Below are 25349 nucleotides of genomic sequence, written 5' to 3'. Positions count from 1 at the left end.
CTTCTTTAGTAAACTTCTCAATAATAGAATTTCAGTAGGCCCTAAAAATGCAAGTTGAATTCTAGGCATTGGTTCCAGTAGGTGACACAAACACTGGGCCAGGTAGCACCTAAGGCCACCCCCGAACATTTTCAGTGGGGTCCAGATCTCTTAGAGAAAAAAGAAAAAAAACCCAGAAAACTATTTAAAATTCTACTAGTTCTCCAGCAAAACAAGCCAGCATTTCAAAAGCAATCATCATCCACTCTGGCCAATGAAATCCAAGACTAGCTCTTTCTTGAAAAAACCAAGGTGAAACGGAAAGGAAATAAACTGGACCAGAGGAATACATTCTGTTACAAAGCAGAGGTTGGGGGTAGACTTCTCCCTAACAAAACTGAACCAGGAGTACACAAAGTGTGTGTGCAGTTTTCAAATACAAGCAGCAATAGCTGCGCCTCTGCAGAAATCAGTCCCCTTAAAACACTGCATTTGCAAAATTATGAATGCATTTCCCATCTAATTTACACTTGTTAACCTTCAATTATTCCTGTAAAGCTCTGATGGGCACAATTTTTAAAAAATGACTGAAACGTGCACACACTAAAACTAATGTCTAGGATTACAAAAAAATATTGAACATGCTCTAGCCTTGAAAAGAATAGGTTTCTTTAAAAAGGGAAAGAAGTGATTCTGATGTTGGTAATTCTCATAAAATCTGGTTTAGTTTAAACACACACACACACACACACACACACACACATTTGTACCCACACATCCATGCACATTTAGATACATATGTGTGTTTTAATATACACATACAGAACTATAATAAAAGTGGATAAACTTATGGGCTTTTCAAAAAGATTTTCCAACAGGCTATCTTAAGGAGCCAGCTACCACTGCAGTGTTTTCAAAACAATCCTATCGTCTTCCTATTAGAATCAAGTATTTAGTTCTGTTTTTTACTAGTTCTACATGTACATGGTTTAATAACCTAGTGAGATTATAAACACCTTGAGGAAAATAACACACTTTGTTTCTGAACAGTACTTGCTGTTGCTTGGGCTTTGGAGTCATGGTACCTGACTTGGAATCAGGGGTCAGTAACTGAAGCCACGTGGGGGCCTGGCTTGCCCTCACAGCAGCACCCAACCCGAATGAGGCCCACCTCTGGGCCAGGCCCTGTTCCAAGCTTTTATCACACTTGGGCTTTGGAGTCATGGTACCTGACTTGGAATCAGGGGTCAGTAACTGAAGCCACGTGGGGGCCTGGCTTGCCCTCACAGCAGCACCCAACCCGAATGAGGCCCACCTCTGGGCCAGGCCCTGTTCCAAGCTTTTATCACACGTTAGCCTTTTTAGTCCTCAAAGAAACCCTATCTTACAGATAAGGAGACCAGAGCCCAGAACAGTTAAATAATTGCTGAGCTCACATAACAAGTTGTGAAGCCAGGACTCAAACACACATGGTGTAGCTCTGGAACCCTCACGCTGCACTGCCTCCTGGAGCTCCCACTTCCTCATCTGTGACCATGGAGAAATCCTACCATCAGGGTTGTTGGATTATATTATAGTACATGTGAAAAACACCAGCACAGGGCACCTGGGATAAAATAAGTGCTCAAAATAGGTATTAAAGAAACAAAACAAACCTTTAAAAACAGAAAACGGTATACTTCCCTTTCTCTACAGCTTTTCCACTATAGGCCTGGATGTCAGTGAAGTTACATAATCTGATTCTGTAAGGCAAACTGAAGCCATTTTTGGTTGTTTACTATGCAAATAATATAAGTGTTTATAAACATATGCGATTAATACTCATTGGCAACATGTAAATAACCTTTCTTTTTTTTAAATTTTTTTTTTTTTCAACGTTTATTTATTTTTGGGACAGAGAGACAGAGCATGAATGGGGGAGGGGCAGAGAGAGAGGGAGACACAGAATCGGAAACAGGCTCCAGGCTCTGAGCCATCAGCCCAGAGCCTGACGCGGGGCTCGAACTCACGGACCGCGAGATCGTGACCTGGCTGAAGTCGGACGCTTAACCGACTGCGCCACCCAGGCGCCCCTAAATAACCTTTCAACATGAACTAATTTATACACTAAGTGCTTTGGTAGGGGGGTGGGGTGGGGAGAGGGCCTGTAAAAGTAAAGCACATTCCCATGGTGGCATGAATAGAAGTATTTTAATATGGGCTCATATGTCGCTTGAATAAATTCTCTGGAGTCTGAACAGAATCAAGAAGCTAGCGATTTTACAATATACTCAACTAAACAGATTTATGTTGGATCAAACCCTTTTAGCAATTCATATAATTTGTATTTCCCCTTTTGAATATACCAGAGGATTATAAATCCTAAAATAAAGACACAGTGTCCTACATTACCCAAGTATGCCTATCATCACTTAAAAACTTGGAGCTTCTAAAACGACCTACTACATAATTGCAGGTATTTGGGGTAAAGGAGAAAGTTTCCTTTCACACACATGCTTCCTTGTAGCCAATATGCTTCACTAGACCCTCTGGCCACAGAAGGGACACTTTCTCTACACCTGCAAAAAAGTGGTTTCTAAGTTTTTATGTGATGTATACAGAGATTTTTTTTCCTTTTTGATATCATACATGCTCGTTTCTGAGTCATACTAAGGAAATAAAATATCGGTGATGCCAAAAGACATCAGGAGGCAATATTCTAAAATTGTCAGTGACCCTAGGACACCATATTTCTCTGGTCCAAGTGAGCTAGCTCTCATTTTAAAGTCTGATTGTAACGTGGAATTCAATAGAACGCTTCAATAGATAGCACATAGCATTCAGATGATGCTCATCAGCTTTTGGGGGTTGAAGCAGGCAGCAGACTGCATTCCTAGGACGCTCTCACTTAAAATCTGCCTAGAAAGGCCAGCACCAATTTTCCAATCCCTTTATCTTGCCTTCCCCTGAAGATTTCAAGACAGTGCTTCAAATTTTACTAGAGTCATAAATCATATATTTACCTTCCTGCGACTGGTTTTCAAGAGAGCCAGAGTTTTTAAGGTTTGTCTGCCGGATGTATTATGTTACTGAAATATAGAAATGGCTGCTGTGCACGCCAGTGGTTAGTAAAACTCAAAGGCGTAACATTATCTTTCTCAATTGATTTGAGGAAAGAATGTTCATAAAATATATACTGCTTTTGGTTAGACGCTGATTTCTAAATAAACAGACTCAGCAATGGAAATTCTAGAGACAGGCAAAACAAAACATGCATTAGTAAATGTACGCTTTAAAATCAACTCTCTCACAATCTTCGCCTTTCGTAAGCTTTTTGAAGATTGTAAAGTCAGTTGCATTAAATTTATGATTTATAGCTGTTCTAATTTCACTTCTTTTTCGGTTGTTGAAGGAAAATCTGTTAACTCTTCTGAACTATTTCTCCTCTATTTCACAGCCTCTGATTTGCATCTCTCTGCCTAAAAGGGCACTTCACTGCAGTGATCTGAAGGCAGCCATTTGAGAGTCAGGGAAGGACAGAAAGGGAAAAGCTTTGCTACAACAAATCTCCCAGCCCTTTTGGGCCCTAACAAAATAGGAAATACTGGCGATTAGGGGATTGCATTGCCTCCAATAAAACAAAACAAAACAAAACAAAACAAAACAAAACAAAACAAAACAAAAAACAAGTGCTAATCCACATCACATAAAGCCAAACCAAGTGGGGCTATCTTGTCTAATTTGGAGCGAACTGGGGTGAACTAGATTTTTATCTCAAATACAAACTGGGAAGGAGAAAACAACAAGAAAGGAAACGCCACAACTTGGTTAGATCCTGCTTTTCACACAAGATTATATGACCGATAGCTACACAGGATGCTTCCAGAAGATTACAAGGCCAAAAATAAGCAAGGAAATATGGCTGGCCCAATGTTCACATTTATTTATAAAAAAATAGCGCTATCGGATACATAGCTGCAGTACACCAATAGAAATGTTACAACTGCATCCATATTTTCCATTTAAATTTAGAAAATAAGATGCTGTAATTCTTGAATTATTGTCAGGATAAATGTTTGATCAGAAACCACCTGAATACTACGTAGCTTTTATTCATTCAAGTTTTTGAATGGCCTACCACAGGCAAATTGAAGTATAAAGATACCATCCCTGCCTTCAATCAGCTTATATTCTATTTGGGGAAAAATCCATATATGTGAAATATTTGGTAACATTTCAGTACAAAACGAAGAGAAGGCAGCAGATAATTAACAAATGAATCACAGGAAATATAAGTGCTATAAGAATTCTGTAGGGGAAAAAATGGTCTCTGAGGGCTGACAATATGCTTCGGGGCACAGGTGTTTGAATTAGAGAAAAGATGCGTTCTGTCACTTACTGTAATTCCACAAAGTAACATGCTTAACTTCGAGCCTCAATTTCATCAATAAAATGGGAATGATGATAGTATCTGCCCCATAGGATTATTATAAGTAATTGACACATTGTGAAAAGATTTTGTAATCTTTAAAGAAGCCATAAATGGCCATTGAGGAACGTGGTAAAAAGAATCACCCAAAACTGTTACCATTAATTTGGGACAGCAGAAACGTTAGGAGGTTGGAAGGGAACATGATTAACTTTTTCTTTACATACTTTCTATTGATTGAACTTTTATAGTGCCCGTGGCACTAATTTTGTAACACAAAAATTAAAGCTATATAAATACTATCTGAAGTAGAGAGTATAAATACTATCTGTGACACCATATCTGGATGTCACAAAATACTCTATTGTAAACACTAGTAACCCCGTTCCTCTGTAAGTACACAGAAACAAAACAAGTCCTGGTTTCAATTTGAGAATTTCTAAAGTCATAAAAATTTGCCAAGCTTGGGAATGATAACCAACTGAAATAGTGTTTCCTTTCATGACATTTTAAGATAGAACAAATTTTATAGTCACCCCAAACTATCCACTGATTCAAACAATCACTTTGGTCCATGTGCTTTGAAATAGCAAGTTAAATAACATTAATTCTCAAAGGCGAGTCTTTGTTGTGCGTAACTGTGCTTTCTAGAGCCCATCACATTTCAGGTATTTAACTGATAACTTCACAGACACAGAAAAAGTCCTCAGGCCATTTCCAAATGAATACCAACAGACTCTCCACAAAGGCATGAAAGATTTTTTTTTAGATTGAGTTTGATAATAGATTAGCATTCTTTTTTTTTTTTTTTTCTGGAAAGGAACAGATTAGTATTCTTAATATTGTAAGTAAGTGTGAGCTCTTTGAGGGCAGGAATCATATCTTCTTAACCCTTATATGCCCAGTCCCTGGCATTGTGACCAGAATATGAGTTGGCAATAATATATATTTGTTGAGCTATTTGAAGGAAAGAGAACTCTAAAAAGTGTTAGTCAACTGGAAGCCCAATGAGGCAGGTACATGTGCGAAGAAGGGCAAGACCTGTACAGTTATATTCCACAAGAGGTCATTTAAAATGCTTCAAAAGCTGTAAAGACAATTATAAATTTGAGTTCCTTGAGTAAAACTTCATAAAATCCCTTATTCAAGAGAGGATCTCTCTTATATTTGAGAAACTATAAGATGTGCGAACTAAGATGAAATCATGGAGCAGTACGATCAGAACCACCTTTCCTCCGCCTTACCTAAAATTTCCAAGGCGTGTGTCATCGATATAAATAGAAGGCAGAGGAAAGGCTTTCACTATTTGTGGCAGAAACAAACCCACACCTGGAATGCTGGATTCCTGGCTGACTATTGTCCCATTGGCTCATGACTCCTCTATGATGACTTGTGAACAAACATACGGACACTGAACAATGACAGAGTTGGCATCCACATGTAATGAGACTATTAGGTTGCATGAAGTCACGCTTGCCTATTTCCAGTATTCTACAAGCAGTGACGGGGGGCGGGGGGGGGAGGAGTTGAGGCATCCTGGACTTGCTCAAACACTACAGGAGAGGCCCTGGAGACACCAGTTTGGAAGTACAAGTACAGGGATAGGAAGCAATCCCTCTGATTTCCACTGATAGTTTAAATCCCTCTATGAATGATGTACCCAATGCTAATCTCTCTGTTCCATCCTAACCTGCTGGATAATTCCTTTTTATCTTATTTAATCTTCCTCCCCAGGTGACCAGGGCTTGTCATAACTGTAGATCCCATTAATGGTATGTTAATTCACGAGAAGACCTTTCATGATAAGTGAAGGCTTTAAGGCAGTTCTCTCTCACTTGAAGCTTCTTAAAATATTTAACGCAATCTATTTAAAAAAGAGGTAGATTTTTCTGCCTCTAAAAAGTATTGCATAAATCCAGTAGAAATGAATTGCTTTAGTAGTAATTCTTTAAAGATTACTAAGTTTCATAGTTTGGCTACTCAAATTATATTTGGAAGCTACCTAGGAATTTTCTCACATTTTGATCTCTGGAAGGGCAATTAATCAAGCTCTTGTTTGAAGTAACTCAAACTTTAATCAGAATTCTATGGAGGGAAAGTCACAGGGCTATATACCCGGAATATTCAACAGTATATATAATTGAAAACAGCAACAACAGGAAAAGAGAAGTAGATGCCAGTGGGCTGATACGTTATAACCTTTGGTCAAGCGGTACTTGGCAAATTTCAACAGACTTAGTTAACCAGAGATAGAAGTGAGCAATAGCATACCATTAAAACAAAAGTATTAACACAGAATCAAGAATTCCCAGTGAAAAAGAATGCTGGACCTAAGAGGATGGATCTACCAGAGGCAATTTGTTAGGAGACTGAGGCTGTTATTTCATAGCGGAGGTTTGAAACCAAAACTTTAAAGTTTCTTTAGGTCGGACTATATAGCACGGCATTCCGAGAGCCAGCCAAAATCGCTGAGGGAAACGAGGAAGGCCACATGTGGAACTAATTACTCATGTAGAGGCCATGACAAAGAACATTTCTCCAGACTTTTCATGGGGGCTTCACTTTCAGGAAGTTGCTATAATTACTGTTCAAGTCTAGAGCAGCCTGCAAGCCGCTGACAGATCCAACAGACGAGGAGGAGGAGGGAAAGAGAGAGAGAGAGAAAAAAAATGAACTTATCTGCCCTTTTTGACGAGTGAAATACCAGAAAATAAAGTGCCACAGGGCAGCTCAAAAAAGTTTGCAAATGAGCCCTCCCTTCCAGTGCTCAACTTTCTGTTTACTTCTTTTTTTTTTTTATCTACCCTCTATCTTCAAATTACTTTTCTAGTCTGGATCGGACAGCAGATTTGTACTTCTCCACTAGCTCACTTTCAGTTGGCCACAGCAGAACTGTACATCTCGACTCTTTTTTTACAGCTTTTCCATACTGAGGCCCACTTCCTGCCCAGTTGAGGAAAAAAATCTGGCCTGAAGATGAAATGACTGCTTAACATTACACTAAAACATCTGGTACCATTTTATGCACAGACCCATGTCTGAGAGCAGGCGATTCTAGCGGTCTCTCCAGCGGCACCGCGCATACCCAAACCTCCCCAGGGTGACATCATCCCATATATGGACTCTCCAGCCCAGCCCTCCCCCTTTTCCTGGTCCTAAATTCATTGCCAGTTCCCCAGTCTGCAGCAAATGTGCCACGTCAAGACTGGAAATCACAGCCCTTGAGTGTGTCTCAGTCAGTGCAGCAGAATTCAGGGGGGATAGCCGAATGCAACCCCTGGTGCAGGAAGGGAGGCTTTTCCCAAAGACCGGGACAGGATTTTAAGTACACAGATGGAAGCTTCTGGAGATCCTGCTCCGTCGCCCCAGTGTTCAGACTACCTGTTCAGGACAATGCCGTTGTACAGTAGTCTGCACATTGGTTAGACTGGGCAGGGGAGCGCAACGCCACGGACGGCTGGGGACAGAAGTTGCTGTTTCCAAGGAGAAGACTTCTGTTTGCTTTTTCAAATCTCATACCCAGTGTTTTTCTTCACAGGTTTTGCACACTAGGGACCAAGAAGCCCTCGGGGACACCGCTGAGAGAGGACTGTTGGAAAGAAGACCTGTGGGTAAGGCCTCCTTGACTGCTCACCTGGTCTGTGCCCAGGAGAGGCGAGGTGGGGAGCCAATGATTTGCGTTCACGTGCGAGAGAAACAGAGGTATATGTGTCATGCGAAGCAATGCATTTAGTTTTGAAAGAGTAACAATATGTGGTATATAGCGATTTACTCTATGTTAGTTGATTTCTGAAGATCTAGAAGTCAAGTATATTTTTAAGTTTAAAGTTTTTCCTCCTTTAAAATGAAATATGAAAAGACTCCAGACACTTAAGAATAACTTAATGAGGCTAGTTTTTAATTGTTGAAATTAATAATACAAAGACCTAAAAACTTACTTGAATAAGGGCTGTAGTAGAACTTTTAACCTCCCCGGGATTGAATCCATTTTGCTTCAAAGTAAAGAATATTGGCTATTTTTACAATGCTATCTGAAGAGTGCTTTTTTTTTGAAAATTTACGTACATGATAATATCTAACAATAAAAGAAGAGGCTGCCAAGTTCTTGCCCACCAGACAATACAAATGGGACTGACCCAGAAAAGAGCGCCAACCCAGAACCTAGTGAGTCAGCAACTGATTAAGTCACAGAATAGAAGAAACCTCTGTCTTCAGATATCCCAATATACATCTGTGTCACATTTTTTTTTTTTAATCAAAAAATGGTTGATAATTGCTGGTCAGCTGAGACCTCATGCCTATATTTTACAATGCTTCTATTTCTCTGAGCATTTAAAATGATAAGGTACTTTGTCTAGAAACCCACTGATAAAAAAGGAATTTGTAAACGAAGGCAAAGTTTTCTTTGGTCAGTTTCCAGCTGTCCTGGAGGTGAAGGGGGATGGGTGGGGAAGGTGGGAGGGAGGAAAACCCTTAAGCTGAATGAAATCCCAATAGAGAGAATAATAGAGAAAGTCTGGGTTGCAATATGATCCTTGCTGAACTTTAAAGGTGGGTCTCTTAAAGAAAGTTCTGGAAAAATGTTACTGCCTCACCCCTAATTCCCTCAACCCCCATTTATATCTACTCCCAAACAATTCTATATAATGAAAACATCTGTTCTATAGTTTTTTATGAAAAAGTGGATGTGATCCCTTTTTGTCCTCCTTTAAATTTTTTAAAATTACAGTGATTTCTGAACAAATCCTTTTCTAAATTACACATTTTGCAACAATTCAAAATTATCACAAGTTCTCTTTTGCGACCCATTTTATTAAACAAGGTTCCCCAAGTTCTCTTTCGTCAAAACAATCTGCTTTTTTAAATGACCCTTTTGATCATCCTCAAACTGGCGTAAAGAACATATAACCTTTTATTCATGGTTTTTAGTTAAAATATAAAAAGCATGGATAAATTTAGTTATCTTCTCCACTTAGATGATATAGTAAAGTCTTCCTTTGTTTTTTCTATTGTGACTTAGAGGCTTCCATATTAATTATTTTTAATAGAACAAGAGATATTTAAAATCTATATAGTTTCTTTTACATAAGAAAACAAAAAAAAAACCTATTAGGTAAATACAGAAGCTTATTTTCTCCGATATATATTTTTACTAACTGAAGCAGTTACTAAAGAAGAAAGATAGCTATAACGGGCTTTTTTTGGTTTTTGGTTTTCGTTTTTTTACTCTGTAGAAATGACAGAATTTCATAACTTGCCTTCATTCACGTATATTCAATTTAAATGTCTGTCTTCATAATAAATCGCCTTTTTGTTTCTAAGAAACCAACCACAATTGGTCGCCCACCAAATTTCTCCCTAGGATGACTTTTAGTCTGGAGACAGAGAGGACTCGATTGCGTCCTTGGCATAAATACAGGAATAGGAACATAAGAATTAATTTGTAAGGGGGTAGCCGAGGAGTGCCTGCAAGTGGTTGGTGGAGTCCTGAGGACCCATTTTTGATGCAAGCTTTAAACAAATGAAAAGGAATCACACTTACTTTTAAATTGCATGAGCTAAATTACAGATCCAAAGTAAAAGCTCACTTTATAAACTCCTGTTGACTGAAGGCAAGGATGGTAGTTTAAGCAGTGGTATATATACCAGCACGTATACACACATATCATAAAATAACCGTGTCTATTTCCAGAGTAATTAGAACAATGTTTAACTTTATTTTGATATTACTTTATAAGGAGATATACAAATATTTTAGAGGTCATGGGATCTATTCCAGAGGAAACTAACCAACAGTGACATCTTCAAGTAAAACTACCCCTGGATATGATGGTGAGTATTAAAATTAAACACTGTACATTGTCAGAAAGAGAAAAATGTTTTCAGGGGTCTGTCCAAACTGCAGTTCATTGAAGCTGAGTAGTTATTTTTTGTTTTAGTGCGTGGATGACTGGTAAGTTAGGCTAGGTACTGGGTTAAAAGGAAAACTTTTTCTAGCATCTAAGAGAAAGGAAATTAAGGGCTTTAGACTCAATACCATCAATTCCTAAGTGAAAGAGGATCAATATAAAAGTTTATATTTTCAAAACCTCACTCCCTTTTTTAAGCCAAAGATCTCAAAATCAAAGAAAGTTTGTTTACAATGGGACGAAATTTCACACTGATCACTTTCTTGCAATTAGTCAATAGGTTTAACATCCTTCCTGCTTGGCATTTCTGTCTTTCGGCCCAGATAATGTGTTTATGTTTTTAAAGACCAAAATATACTGTCTACCCCCACCTCTCGCCTTACAGACCACCCAAGTTTTTCACGCCGTGGGAAAAAGTTTAGGCATAAAACTTCTAATGAAAGAATTTTTCCTTTTATGTTCTTAAGGAAATTTAAAAAAACTACAACTTGATAATGAGAAAAAGTTCACTCATCCACCAGTGTCTATCCTTAGTAAAGAGAAGCCAAAGCTTTCAATTACTCTACAAGAGATTTTTCTCTATAAAAACAACCCTTTTTTCTCTTTTCTAAAGAGAATATCCCACCCATCACAATAATGTCCAAATAATAACTAAGCGACCATCACTCAGAAATCTCAACTTAAAATAATTAGAAGGTCAGACTTTAACCTGAGAGGAGACAGGAAATTGTCTTCAGTGAAGACAAACTTTCTTACTTGGTTTCTTCTATCTTTTTACCTTAATGTGCTACAAACTATGTAGATAGAAATATTTATCCATTTTTGAAAGTTTCTTATTAACAAGCATTATCAGTTTTAATAGAGATGATGAGGTAAATTAAAGAAAATAATTAAATATTCATTTTGAATTTCCTGACCTATCGTGACAGCCAGTTTCCTGAAGCTGCTTTGGCTTAATTTTGCTGTAAAGGACTTAGAAGATAATTCTTTCAATGCATTTTTTCCCCTTAAGATAATAAATAGAAGACAAAAGAAAATGAGGTGTAATAACCATATTAAAAATTACATGTTATGATAATAATGTAAATAGCGCTTTTATATTTTAGCTAGTATTTTACGTGATAGTGGATTGATATTCACTCTATTTGGAAGATTGGAAAAAAGTCTTAAATGTTTTTTTCAGCCTTTCATGTTTTTAACAAGGTTAAAGACAGGTCCAATAGCACTATAAAGTGTGCATATGCAACATACTTACTACAATTATAGTTTAAAAATCTATTAGAAACACGAATTATCTAAAAGTCTTATGAATAGAGTACATATTTTTCAGCAAGATTTTTTTTCTCCTTGAAAAAAAGTTAACGGTTTTTCAGGCTCAAATATTTTGGATATCTTGGTTTAATAGAACTGTTTCATAGTAAAATATAGCATATAAACTCACAAATATTTCTTTCTATTTTTTCAGGTTGCATGCATCATTCCTTTAATTGAGCAGAGTTAACTGGATCAAATTATTTATGGGAGAGAGAGGGAAAGCTATACAGAATTACAGTAATTTTTAATTTCCACCAATATATTCTTTGTAAGTGAATCACTCTAAATATTTTCTGTTACACTGAATGAAGCAACAATAACAAAATAGTTTCTTAAGGTATTTGTTTTTGCATACTCTGACCTTGTAATTATCTAAATAGCAGCCAAGTTTACTGACATTTTTGATTCTATCAGAAAAAAAAAAATTCTCTACTCAGAATGATGACCAGAAACAGAATCAGACATTTATTTTCTTGAAATCAAATAAATGGAAATTTTCACTTATCAACTAATTGTACCATATCTAATTAATGCATAAAAGTTCAGATGTGTAGAAACTGTGATTTTTTTAAGTCTCTACAAACATTTTCCTCTCCATAAAGCTTCTACTTGCTATTTTCTCATAATTTTATCATTAAAGGGAAATAACAAACTATGTGTTTTCCTTAAAATTCTTTGAAAAAACTCCAAGGCACATACTCCTTGACAATAAGGTTTTGTTTTGTTTTTGAAGAAATCCCACTTACTGGAATTTTGACTATCTAAATATTTTGGTTTTTAAAGGGCAGGGGAACTTGTTAAATACCTCTATGAATGTGAATTGATCATTGATATTAAAATAGCCAGAATTATTCTTGAGTCATCAGAATTACATTTCTCTGTTTAACACCATTAACTCTTTCTTACACAAAGTACAAGAAAATTTTCCAAAGGGTTTGGTTCTACTTTTTGGATATGAAATGAAGTTTCCTTTTCTGTGTTTAAGGTATTATTTTGTAACTGTATGGTACCATCAATGTCCACAACACATTCTGAGCATCACTGTGTGTAACAACTTTTAGTTTATACCCTTTTGATTCATGGCATGGCGCTGTAGTTAATTAGGAGAAGCACGTAAGCTCACAATGGCTTTTTATCTGGTTTTCACATCCATACTTAAAAACTTTACATTAAAAAGAATATGAGAAATTTAAATAAGTTCCTGTTGCTTTATGGAGTATTGGCAAAAATACATTCCCATGTAAAATCCCACTCTCAAAGCATCAGATACCAAAGTTGGCTGGTTGAACTGCCAGATACACTAGGCTCATAAATTATTTTGAAAATGGCTGCCGTTTCCATGTAAATGACAAGTTTCTTTTTCATGGGCTATGGTACTTATCTACTACAAGAAACATGTATAAACATAGTCTTTATCTTTAACTTCAGTATTAAAATATGCAGAGTTTTTGTGAAGAGGAAAAACATCTGGTTCAATTACTCTGAACTCTGACTGCATGTGGGCCAGTAATAATAATATGAATTGGATTTAAGAATAAACCTTATATTTAATCTTTTGTTTTGTTTTTCCTTAAAATTTCGATGTGAGTTTTCTGCCACGTCAATTATCCATGTTAGCACATTTGGAACAAATGTAAAAATGTACATTCTGAATAAAGTCAAAAGTCTAACTTGTTTTAGTTCCATAATGTTTTAATGTTTAATTCTATTGTGTGTTTCTCTCCCTTTCCCCTGACCCTCCAAAATCACCAAATCTGGAAAACAGACTGATTGTATCTGCCCATGAGCAAAGGAAGCCCGAAGGAACCAAGGGCCTGGCTGGACGGAGTTGTCATGTGACTGCCTGTCTACACTTGCTGTGCAGAACATCCGCTCACCTGTACAGCAGGCACAGACAGGCAGTCACACGACAACCCAGCCTGAATGACAACCAGCCATTGAAAGAAAGCAGCCCTCACACCATAGCATCTACACCAAGAACTACAACCAAAATGAGGGGCGCGGGGGCCTGGGGTTTTAATCTGTTGGTTTAATACTTAATTCGTATGTATTATTATTATTATATTTTGATTCGAATATTGAAACCCACCAAAAGTAAAGTGAGTGGTGCCTATGAAATATAATAAAACCCATTTTTGAAAATGTTCCTTTGCTTTCTATAGTTCTCTTTTCCTAACTGTTGTCAGTCACTTACTACCCTTGACATTTATTGTACACAGCTTTGCAGCACCCCATAATCAATATGACAAAACAATATAACTTCAGTCTGATGCTTGACAGAGAGCAAATGATTCTAATAATCCTACTCCAAAAACTAAGTTTAGTTTTCTTAAAGTTTCTAGTTTCTTAAAGTATCATGACTTTTTAAGAGAGAGAAGGAGAAAAGAAAAAGAAGAAGAGGGAAGACAGAATGTTCTAGGGAATCATGTATTTTGAGTTAATAAACTACCAGTTTGGGTCTGGGCAAAACGTAGTGAAAAGAGTATTTCCAACATAAAAGAGTTGCTTCTCCTCTGCCGATATATTGAAAATTGAAATTGAAGCTCTGATATTCCCAGGTGTCATGGCACATCAAGATTTATTACTGTGTTATTGTTTAATTAAGAAGGAGATTACACTACAGTTCGAAAGGTGGAATTTACCAGACCAACACATTCACTTGGAATACATGCTCCCATTCACTGTAAACTCTGAAACTCTTGAGATGTTCAGGCAATTCAATTATTTTCAAAAAGAGCAAGCAAAGGGATTAATGGTGATACAATATTTTACCATGTCTTTTGAGGAAATGCCAAAACTTCAGTTTACATACTGTGAACTGCAGTGAAATGATCAGGGTTGTCTTATGTATATGAATGTTTCAAACACTGCTGGGCAAAATGGTGGGAGATAGATAAAATTAGAAAATTGTTAACTTTGATTTGGTTCACTTAAATGTTTTTAACTTCAGTATTTAAAATCAATTTTATTTTCCTTAGATTCTGGTCAAACTTTTTAAAATGTGGCACCAGGCTACATAAAATTTTTTAAAAATTTAACTAAATATTTCAGGGATATATTTTGGACTAAAAAACTATTTTTATTCAGCTATTTCATTTTTAAAATAAAAGACTTAGTCTTAAGGCTAAAAATCTCATGAGGTTAAAAATTTACAGGATTTTGTGCTATTTTACTAAACATGACACTACAGTTTCTTTAAAAAGAAAAGAAAAAAGTGGGCAAAACTATGAAGTAAAAATATAATTAAGGCTAAATGCAACGGGCCTTAGGAAATAGGTCATCTGAAAAATATACTTATGCTAAACACACTGAGCAATGAGGGTTTTTACCTCAAATGAAAGTCCTATTACTAGCAAATAAAGTACTAACCAATAGTTCACAAAATGTAAAATATAAACAGGAAGACGACAGAAAAATGTCTCACAAGATATTTACATATTACCGCCCAATTTTAAATGTTTGATATGACAAGCAGCAAATGGCGAGAGGACTCCACATCTGGATCACTCTACTGGACCCTTACAAGGCAATCCCAGGACAGGGCTTGGGACCTCTCCAGATGAAATGATAGCAGGTCAGAACATAAAGAAGACTGTTCCATTCCAGCAAACTCCAAAGGGAAAGCTAGGAGGCCAGTGAAGTCATCCTTAAGTGAGCCACTCCAGGAAAACGTTTCAAATAATATTCCCTTAAACTTTGAGGTTAACATTTTAGTTTTACATTTCAGGCTTTCAAAAAATGCCTGAAAGAATGAAAGAATGTTATATTTATTTAAATTCATTACATGAAGCACATTTAAAAATTGCACTCTTCTGGTAAAGAGTAATATTGTTCTTCTAGAATAAACTTTTAAGTCAGATAAAAAATACATTTAGGGGAGTGGGTTTGGGTCTATTAAATATACTTAATAAATTTGAAATAGCATTTGCCATTATGGGTTGTTGTATATATTTTTCAAAATTATAAACCTTTGGATAATGCCAAAATGTGGAAATATTTGTATGAAATAATCCTACATTAAAAATCTACATATGTGAAAAAACACAACTAAAATCATGAAGAATTTTAAGTAACATAAATGTTTTAAAGTTCAATATTTATTCGACTTCTTTTTTTGGTAAAAAATATCTAAGTTTTAGCTAACTAAAACAACTCAGCAAGGAGTGTAAATAGTGTTCACAGGGTTAATCCTGACCTCCTCATCGCGAGGATCATGCAGACGTAGAGGAAACAGGCGGAATCTTGAAAGTCTAAGTGAAAATGGAAATAGCTGAAGATTTCTGTGACTTATTGGTCTCACAACTTTGGCCATCCAGGGATATAGCTGTCATTTTGTTTTCTATTACTTAAGTTACACTTGTCATCTGTTACAGCTACATAATAAAAACAATACTAAGTAATTATCCCTATAAAGGAATTATGTAATCTCTTTATCAAGCTATCCAAATACTTCAACCCACAAAAGTGAGGCCTGTAATTTTTTAAGAGTCCAAAGAATGTTCTTATTTCAATGCAGATTTTGGATTTTCTTCAATAGTATAAGGTTAGCATATTTTCACTGGGAACACTTCTGTTCAATTACCCTACCTTCCTCTGAGTATTCTGTTATGATTTTAATCTTCATGTTGGATGATAAAAATGGAATAAATATTGGCTACACACTACCATTATACATAAACTAGCAATCCCCTTCAGAGATTTTAACTATCATTCATATATTTCTCATTGACATTAAGAGAAAAATGGTTTTTTTCTCCCTTTATCAGACTCTATTCTTCTAAAATTCATATTTTATACATATTTTAAATAAAAGCCATCCTCTTTTTCCAGATCTGATTTTAAAGTATTCTTTTAATTATTTAAAAAAAATTTTTAACGTTTATTTATTTTTGAGAGAGACAGAGAGAGAGAGACAGAGTGTGAGTGGGGGAGGGGAAGAGAGAGAGGGAGACAGATTCTGAAGCAGCCTCCAGGTTCTGAGCTGTCATCACAGAGCCTGACACAGGGCTCGAACCCACGGACTATTAGTTCATGTCCTGAGTTGAAGTTGGATGCTTAACCAACTGCGCTACCCAGGTGCCCCTGGTTTTAAAGTATTAATATAAAACTATCTAAACCCAAAATCCTTTTTGAAATGAAAGTTTCCATGTAAAATTTTTTTAATGTTGATTTATTTATTTATTTTGAGAGAGAGCATGAGCAGGGGAGGGGCAGAGAAAGAGGAAGAGAGAGAATCCCAAGCAGGCTCCATACTGCCAGTGCAGAGCTCCACACAGGGCTCGAACCCACTAAATCTGAGATCATCACCTGAACAGAAACCAAGAGCTGGACACTTATCTGACTGAGCCACCCCAGCGTCCCACTTTCTATTTTAATTCTACACCTAGCCCTTTTCTAAATCATTTCTAAGAATTGTACAAAATATATTTATAATGTTTTAAAATAACATTAGGAAATTTACTTTCTGCTTAAATGATTTCAGTTCAGGAAGCTATATAGTCAGAGGAGGAAAAAAAGTCCATTGACCTTCAATAATGAAAATTAAGAAAATTTTAAGACAACCTCAAATTCTAAGTTTACCCTGTAATTAAATAATTTAGTTTAGGTACCTGAGATAAGAGGACAAGATGAATTATTAGGCTGTACTAAATAAATATTATTTATTTGCTTAATCACATCTTCACTCAACCAATATTTACTGTCACCTGCCAGTGCCATGTTCATGGTGGTAGAACAGTAAATAAGACAATGACTCCTGGTCTCAAGAGGCTTACAATTTAGCAGGAACTTAAACAATGAACCACTACATATCATGGGTGAGGAGTTGTCAATTTTCACCACCTGAAATAATCTCTTAAATCTATCTACTTCTATCAATTTCCATCAACCCACCCCAACCCAAGCTATTATCTCTTAGATAGTCCATAGCCATACCTTCCTAACAAACCCCCAAACCAGTTTTGTACTCCTCCAATCCATTTTTCTACAAGGCAACCAAAAGGATCTGTAAAAAAGTCAGATCTTATGTGACTCTCCAGCTTACAAACTTCCAAGGCTTCTCATCATTCTTAGGGTCAAAATCCTTAATCTTTTATAGAGTTCTTTTCTCTCTTTGCTCCAGTTACACTGGCCTTAATTCAGTTTCTTAAATTCAGCAGGCTCAATCTTGCCTCAAAGCATTAACATAGACCTCTGACCACCCAATTCAGTGTCCCCCCAGTGATGTAATCCCCATCCCAGACACCTTTTAAGTCAAACATATCACTGGATTTATTTTCTTCATAGCTTGTAATCTACATCTGATAGGGTTCCCTGTTTTGTTTTGTTTATATGTTTTCTTTATTGGTAAATATCCTTCATGAGGGCAGGTACCATGAGTTCCTTGCTAACCATTTTATCCTTAGTGACTAAAGGATAGAGTCTAGTGCATAACAGGTGTCCAGAAAATGTTTGTTAGGAAGTGTTCAGGCAATTAAGAGCATAGCACCAATATTGAGTAGCTTGCTAAATTACTCATTCTCTTTGTGTCTCAGTCTTCATCTCTAAAATGGGGAATGTAAAAAAAAATTAAAAAAAAATAAATAAAAATAAAATGGGGAATGTAAATAAAATACTGACTTAGCTCAGTGCTTGGGAAACTATATATACTCAATAAATGTTAACCATTATGATGACAATGATCATCATCAAGATTATCATTCAGATTGAAAGCTGGCCTTCATGACTTTAAACAGGGAGAATAAATAGTGGAATACAATTTACAACCACAATTACTGTCAAACTAGGGAGCATCTTGCTAATTGGAAGTCCATTTGGTTTGGTTCAGCATTTTGACTAGTTTGGATATACAAAAATGAGGCTGGAGCAAAGGCTGAACTAGATTGTAAGAAGAGCTGAATGGATGTATATAACAGAGGGAGAAGTGCCTTGATTTGGGGGCAATCCATATTAACAGCATTGAGGGAAGAAATAGGAGGCGAGACTGAAAGACAGAAGCCAATGTACTGTCATTGGGCTGGGCCAGCACAGGGTTAGAGCAGCCAGTAACATACCCAAGTGTGTGTCCACTGGATAAAAACTGTTGTACAGAGGCATTTGAGGCTGTCTGAGTTGTTGTACTGCTTCCCTAAATCCTTAGTAAAGTACTAAATATATCCTTATGTTGTTATTTTGATAGAAATCAAAGGATCTAAGTATCATCCATCCCAAATACAAGGGAATATATGTGGACATACAAGCCTGCATGCCCAAACTATCCTTACCCCCATAAACAGATCTTTCTTGATGTGTTACACACATTGGCAGAATGCCCTGGGGAGGATGAAACCAGGAAAGGCCTATGAGCCCCCTAGAAAAGAGCTCAGGACCACCTGTATCAGAAACTTCCAAGTCTAGGGTACTGTCCTTTTAGAACATGATCTAGAAGGACAGCCAGGTTTGAGCAAATCCCCTTGGTGATTAGTTATAAACTGTCTAACCCTGTATGAAGATGGTTTATTTCTTTTTGTGTTACAGAAAGCCCCAATCTTAGAGTAATGTTAGAGGATAACATACAGTCATATGCATAGATTAATCATGCCTACTATAACCACATTGTATTGTAAAGACTCTTTGAAGGTAACATGTGGGAAAAAACACTGTCTGGGACACAGGTGGAAACCTCTCTGTTAAGCTCATTTATCAGTAACATTGCAAATAACATTATTATAATATAGAGTAACGGTTCAAAAAGTGCAGTCCACAGATGCTTGAGAGTGTTCGTGATCCATCTAAAATTCAAGGGTAGGGTGAATAAATCTGTTCAGCATAGGAAGAAAGTAAGAAAAATACTGGGGACTTACCATTACAGTCATGCCAACTCTAGCTTAAAATTATTACACAGGGTCATTATGCTATTGCCTCTGCCAGCTTGGATAGGAAATCACATGGTTTTGTATCATCAGCTCCAATTCTTGGCTGAGGTGTAAGAGAACCCATAGGCTAGGGGGCAGGCAGTATACCAAGTCTCACTAAAGAAATGGGATATGAGTTCCCTCTAAGAATCCAAACCTTACCATTCTCTGCCAAAATAAATAAATACATGCATGCATACATACATACACACAACAACAACAAAACCCAATATTACACATCCTATCTCACAATATGAAATGACAAAAAAATTGGAAATTAGAAGACATGTGAGTCAAAGAATGGCTTTACAGGGGAGGGCACCGTTGTTACTTGCAATGGCAAGCATAAATATATAAATGTGATACCTAAAAGTTTATAAAAGTATTTATTAATAGGGGCACCTGGGTGGCTCAGTCGGTTAAGTGTCCGACTTAGGCTCAGGTCATGATCTCACGGTCCGTGAGTTTGAGTCCCACGTCGGGCTCTGTGCTGACAGCTCAGAGCCTAGAGCCTGCTTCAGATTCTGTGTCTCCCTCTCTCTGACCCTCCCCCATTCATGCTCTGTCTCTCTCTGTCTCAAAAATAAATAAACATTAAAAAAATTAAAAAAAAAAGTATTTATTAATAAATGATTTCTTAGAACCCTAGAAAATCTCTTTCAGGTGGTTTGCTCAGCAAAGGTCCCCATGCAACAAGTGAAAAGAAAAGCAGAAGCCCAGAGAAGACGGACTTGTTCCAACACTGGCATTAGCCATTGCAAATCCATGTCCTTCATACCTCACTGCCTTTGTTGTACCAAGCATACAGTCCATAGGGTCTTTTGTTCAATTAGTGTGATCCTGGAAAAAGTTTGAGTCATTTTTCTTCATCTCAAATGTATTTCATAAGTCATTTATATTATTACAAACTTGTCATGACTTAAATAAAATCATACCTATAGCATATGGCATAATATGCTATTTATTCAACAGCCAATTAGATATAATGAAAACATACCAGTCTAATTACACAAGAAAGTAGGAAGATGGCAGAACACGGAAAAAACAATGATAATCCTCTATGAAAATTTGAATGTAAATTTGTCATTGAATAAATGAATGAATCTATAACTAACTTAATGATATTTACTGTGTCACATTTGCTTGACTAAGAAAGATAAATTGTCATATAACAGGATTTACAAGTATGCAGATGCTGATGTGGGTACAGAGGGATACCACGGGAATAAAGAACGAGCATTTAATTTACCAACAAATTGACTCCAAAAGTTGAGTTAGAATTTAGGCTTATTTTCACAAAGCAATACTCTAAATTGGGGTTTTCGAGGTTGCCCAAAGAATCATGTTAAGTTTGAAGGATGGCAGTAAGACTTCTTTGGAATCTAAGTATCATTTAAAACACTGCTGCTAAAAGACGGTACAAAGTCAAGAGGCCAGAGACTCGTCACTACTTCTAAGCCCAACCCTCCTGATGTTTCTTCTTGGCCTCCTTTCTCCACACCCTCCCTTCCAGCTTCTGCTTCCAGCTGACACTAATAACTATTTGTTGAATACAAGCAGAAATCAAGGAACAGTGCTGTACTCTCCCTTTAACCCTGACAGCAAGCTCAAAGGTGGTCTGCAATGGTAGGAAACTCTCGCAAGAGAAATAAAGCAGAGTAGAGGATGACAGTGGTGGTGATCAAGGAACGGTGAGGTGGGGATGAATGAGGATGGCTCCAGTGGAAAAACGCTCTGCCCCACTGACACAAACAATTTAAAGATAGAGGCCATTTGTGAGTCAGGCATTAATATTTTGAAAACATTTTATGTTGTTTCTGGAGCAGAGTTCTAATGAGTAACAGTAGCTAATGGCTGCAGTATGTGGCCCATCAATTTGCCACCCTGAATTCAAGAGCTCTTCTCAAGCCACCCAGTATAAGCCACCATCTTCTCTTACCTGGACCATTGTTACAGTCTCCTAGCTAGCTGGTCTCCCGTCTTCCATTCTTACCACTCCCCTCCTTCCACATACACATTCCATCCCACGCATTATGCCCAACCCAGCAGCCAGCGTGGTCTTTCTAAAACATAAATCCAATTATGTTACATCCCGTTGGAACAAGCCAATAGTTTTCAATTATCCTTGAAATAAAATCCAAATTAGGGGGTTCCTGGGTGGCTCATTCAGTTAAGTATCCGACTTAGGCTCAGGTCATGATCTCGTGGTTCATGGATTCGAACCCCACGTCAGGTTCTGTGCTAACAGCTCAGAGCCTGAAGCCTGCTTCGGATTCTGTGTCTCCCTCTCTCTCTGCCCCTCCTCTGCTCATGCCCTGTCTCCCTCCCTCCCTCTCTCTCTCTCTCAAAAATAAATAAACATTAAAAAAATTTTTTAATCCAAATTAGTGCATGGGGTCTGATAAGACCCCACCCACTGGTACCTCTGATTTTATTTCCTACCTCTCTCTCCCATGCTATCACATTCCAGCCACAGTATTCCTGCTGGCTGCCATCCTGGGGTGGGGTGGGGGTTTACTTATGATGCCCTCTTGCTGGAATTTTCTTCGATAAAATTTTCTACACAGCTCATCATCCCAGCCTCTAATTCGATGTTACTTCCTCCCAAACACCCAATCTACAGGTTCTTCCCCCATCACTTTCTAGCTCACTACCCCATTTTATTTTCTTCAGAGCACTTACCATTGCATTATTTGTCTATTTGTTCATTCCACAAAGCAGCAACTTTGTCATTTTCTCTTTTTTGAAATCGACTAAACTAAGAAAACAATCCTCTCCTAAACTTTCTTCATCCAGATCACTCCATCATATTTCAAGGGTCATTCCCATCCCACCGCCCCATGCCCAAATACCTTTAATAAAATGTCTCCAGCACTCAGTTAGTATTATAATTGCACACATGTATTTTCTATTTGTTGTAAGCAAATGCTCATGAGGGAGCTTCAGCAGCAGAGATTTTGTAAAAAGTTATCTTGAGTTTCTAGAGGAATGGAAGGGATGACTACTGATCATTAACTTACAAAGCTCTCAAAGATTCTTCTTCCCTACAGGGGGCATCACGTGCCTTCCAATGGCCTTGTTTCAGTGCCCACATAGCCAGACAAGAGAACCCCAAAGCCATATTCCAATAACAGTAGCTACTCCTATTATCTTCAGAGCCCCTCATACTAACACCCACAAAAAGGTCAATGCCAATATGCCTGGAACTTGTCTAAATAAAACCTCTGTGGGATAAGGTTGACTTGGACAACTGCAGCATCTCTGGGATTCTTGCATACACTTGTGATTGAAGACATGAGCTCAGAAGCCAGATAGCCTGAGTTTGAATTTCTGCTTTGCCACCAACTAGCTATGTGACCTTGGGAAGTTAGTTATGCTCACAAACACCAAGTATTCTGCAATAAGGGAAACTGAGTCCTACAGAAAGGACTTTTTGAATAGTTGGGGTTTTTTTTTTGTTTGTTTACTTTTCTCTGAAAAATGGGGATAACAACAGCACTTATCCTTAGGGTTACAATGTGGACTGAATGAGTCCATATAGGACCATATATAGGTGTTTTAACCTATAAAAAAACACCAGCTATTATTATTATGAATCCTCAGCAAAATCTTTTGCTTTCCCCAGAATAACTGATAAAAGCTTCCAAACCAATATGAATTTAAATGTACATAAATAATCCTCTAAGTCCTTGGAAACAAAATGTATCTAAGAGAAGATCTCTTAAGGCAAATGAACACAAAAGAAGAAGACACTCTATTTACTGATTTTTCTATCTAGACAGGCATCTCAGAGCTCCCGAAGCTGTGGTCTTTGAAGACTGGAGCTTTCCACGGAATGACAGGGCTATCTGAGCAGCCAGCAAAGGAAAGAAACCATTGCTAATCCTCAGACCCTTACAACAACCACTCCATGTTTGACTGAAGTCAGTGAAATATATGACATAAAAAAATATTGTAAAGCTTTTGTGTAAAAATTGTTTCTGTACATTTCTATAATATTCTATTTCCCTTACTGAAGAAAACTTAGTGGCCATCAACTGATCATCTGATTAATATACTATTGTTCACAAAGTACTTAGGAAGCAGAAAGAACTATGTAAGACAAGAAACTTGAACTCTAACAACTGACAAAGGCACCTTGTAGGACTTTCAAAAAGAATACCAAGCCAGGATTGGAAAGACTTTTAACTCTGAAATACATGCCCTTTACAGCCAAACAAAATTGAGGCAATCTTACCTGTAAATAGCTTTCTACATCACAAAGTATTCTTATCTAATGTTTGTGGACTGCATTATAAGCACCAAAAATAGCTCAGGTCAGACCAGAGCTCTTAAAATTTCCAAAACATAGTTTAATTTCATCCATGACCTCCCAAATTTAGCAGTATCACTTGATAGCACTCTAATGGGTCCACAAGATTGATAGGACTTTTTGCACTTTTAAAGCTACCAGATTAAAATGAGTAGTAAGTCACAGGGCCAAAATGATTAACATCTAACATGAGCCAGAGAACATAATTACCATAATTCAGGCTTTTACATAGATATCAAATTTTCAAACAACAAAATTCATATAAACAATTACCTGGGGCTTGCTTGAAGACTATTGATTTGGACATTTTCAAAAGCCTGCCATTTGAAACAGATGTCACAGCCAACAATTCCAAAATTCTTTATTAACTCTGTATCAGTGCTATTAATTTCATTCTTAAGATGCTCTATATCCCTGGGTTTTTTCAACACATTATTTAATGAAAATTGTCCCTATATCAGTATCTCATCATTATTACAAAGAAGGAAATTTCCAACTACTGACCCCTAACTCCATTTCTTCGGGTTAGCAAACATGTGACTATACCAGAGCAATAAAAGAAATTTGAGGGGAATATTATAAATTAAGAATCTATGAAGAAAAAACAATGGTTCTTCAAACACCCCAAGCTATGTCTTACTGAAAGAGAATCACTCATGTCTTGGAACTGTACATCACAATAATATCAATTAATTGGAAATTGGAAACACTTTAATAAAATAATTGTGATTCTCTGTGACTTACCTCGTCATCTTTGTACCAGGACAAGCTTTCAGCAGTAAGGACGAACCAGTATCCCTTAGAGCCTCCTTTCATGATGCCAATGTTGCTGATGGTTAACCATCCCTTACGAATCACCTACAAGAGAGCACAGATTGGCAGAGATGTTGAATTTAATGTGAACCAATCGAGAGCATAGGTCTTGTACTAAGTGGAGTTAAAAACAAGATATAAATTGCACTAAGAACAACATTGTTTCCCCAAAGCTCACCCTCTATTGAGCTATTTAAGACAATTTATCTTCCCAAACTACAGATAACCAGAGGGAAATCTCTCCCATCAAATGGACAAAACTAAAATTGCAGACTTATATGGATGGTGGAAGCAAAGCAACTGAAACAGAAAAGAATTGAATGAGGCAGACTAATAGGCTTGTGCTCAGCCTATTTATGGCATTGCTGCTATAATTAAAACATATTTAGTTGATTGGGTGAACAATAATAAACTCTCCAGGCCCACTGCCTCTCTCTCCCCTCCCAGTCCACTGGTCCATTTGTTTGTCTGGTTTGCATCTCATTAGGATTTTTCACCAGAGACTGGCCACCAAATGGTAAAAAGAAGAAACTCAAGTCAACCAATTAGTTCCTTGTTAACAGTTCACCACTCTAAATAAAACTGAATGAGGTTCAAGAAAGCTGAAACAATAAGCAAAAACTAAAAGTTTGGAGCTTCTTAATGATCTAGATTTATCCATCTACTTCTGGTTGTTATTTGTCATGCTAAAAAGCATGTAGCATCCTCATAAAAACCTATAA

The 25349-nt window shown here is 37.0% G+C and overlaps 1 protein-coding gene and 1 long non-coding RNA gene across 6 annotated transcripts in view; one reads left to right on the top strand and one right to left on the bottom strand.

Annotated features, from left to right (window-relative positions):
* Positions 1–25349, bottom strand: part of DNM3 (dynamin 3) — a 551444-nt gene that overhangs the window by 231729 nt on the left and 294366 nt on the right. For all 4 annotated transcript variants that reach the window (XM_030302287.1, XM_030302289.1, XM_030302290.1 and 1 more), the window contains one exon: positions 24559–24672. In XM_030302287.1, coding sequence (XP_030158147.1) covers positions 24559–24672 — 114 coding nt within the window. The remainder of the gene's footprint in view (positions 1–24558; positions 24673–25349) is intronic.
* On the top strand, positions 7559–13756 carry LOC115504991. 2 transcript variants are annotated; one of them, XR_003965875.1, is made up of 3 exons: positions 7559–7808; positions 7926–7998; positions 10126–13756. It is a non-coding gene; the product is annotated as an uncharacterized LOC115504991 (long non-coding RNA). The 2 variants fall into 2 exon arrangements; XR_003965874.1 differs by having other exon boundaries at positions 7559–7998.

This window comes from Lynx canadensis, chromosome F1, assembly GCF_007474595.2.
Source record: "Lynx canadensis isolate LIC74 chromosome F1, mLynCan4.pri.v2, whole genome shotgun sequence".
Taxonomy (NCBI): Eukaryota; Metazoa; Chordata; class Mammalia; order Carnivora; family Felidae; genus Lynx; species Lynx canadensis.
This window is presented reverse-complemented; position numbering and strand designations above follow the sequence as displayed.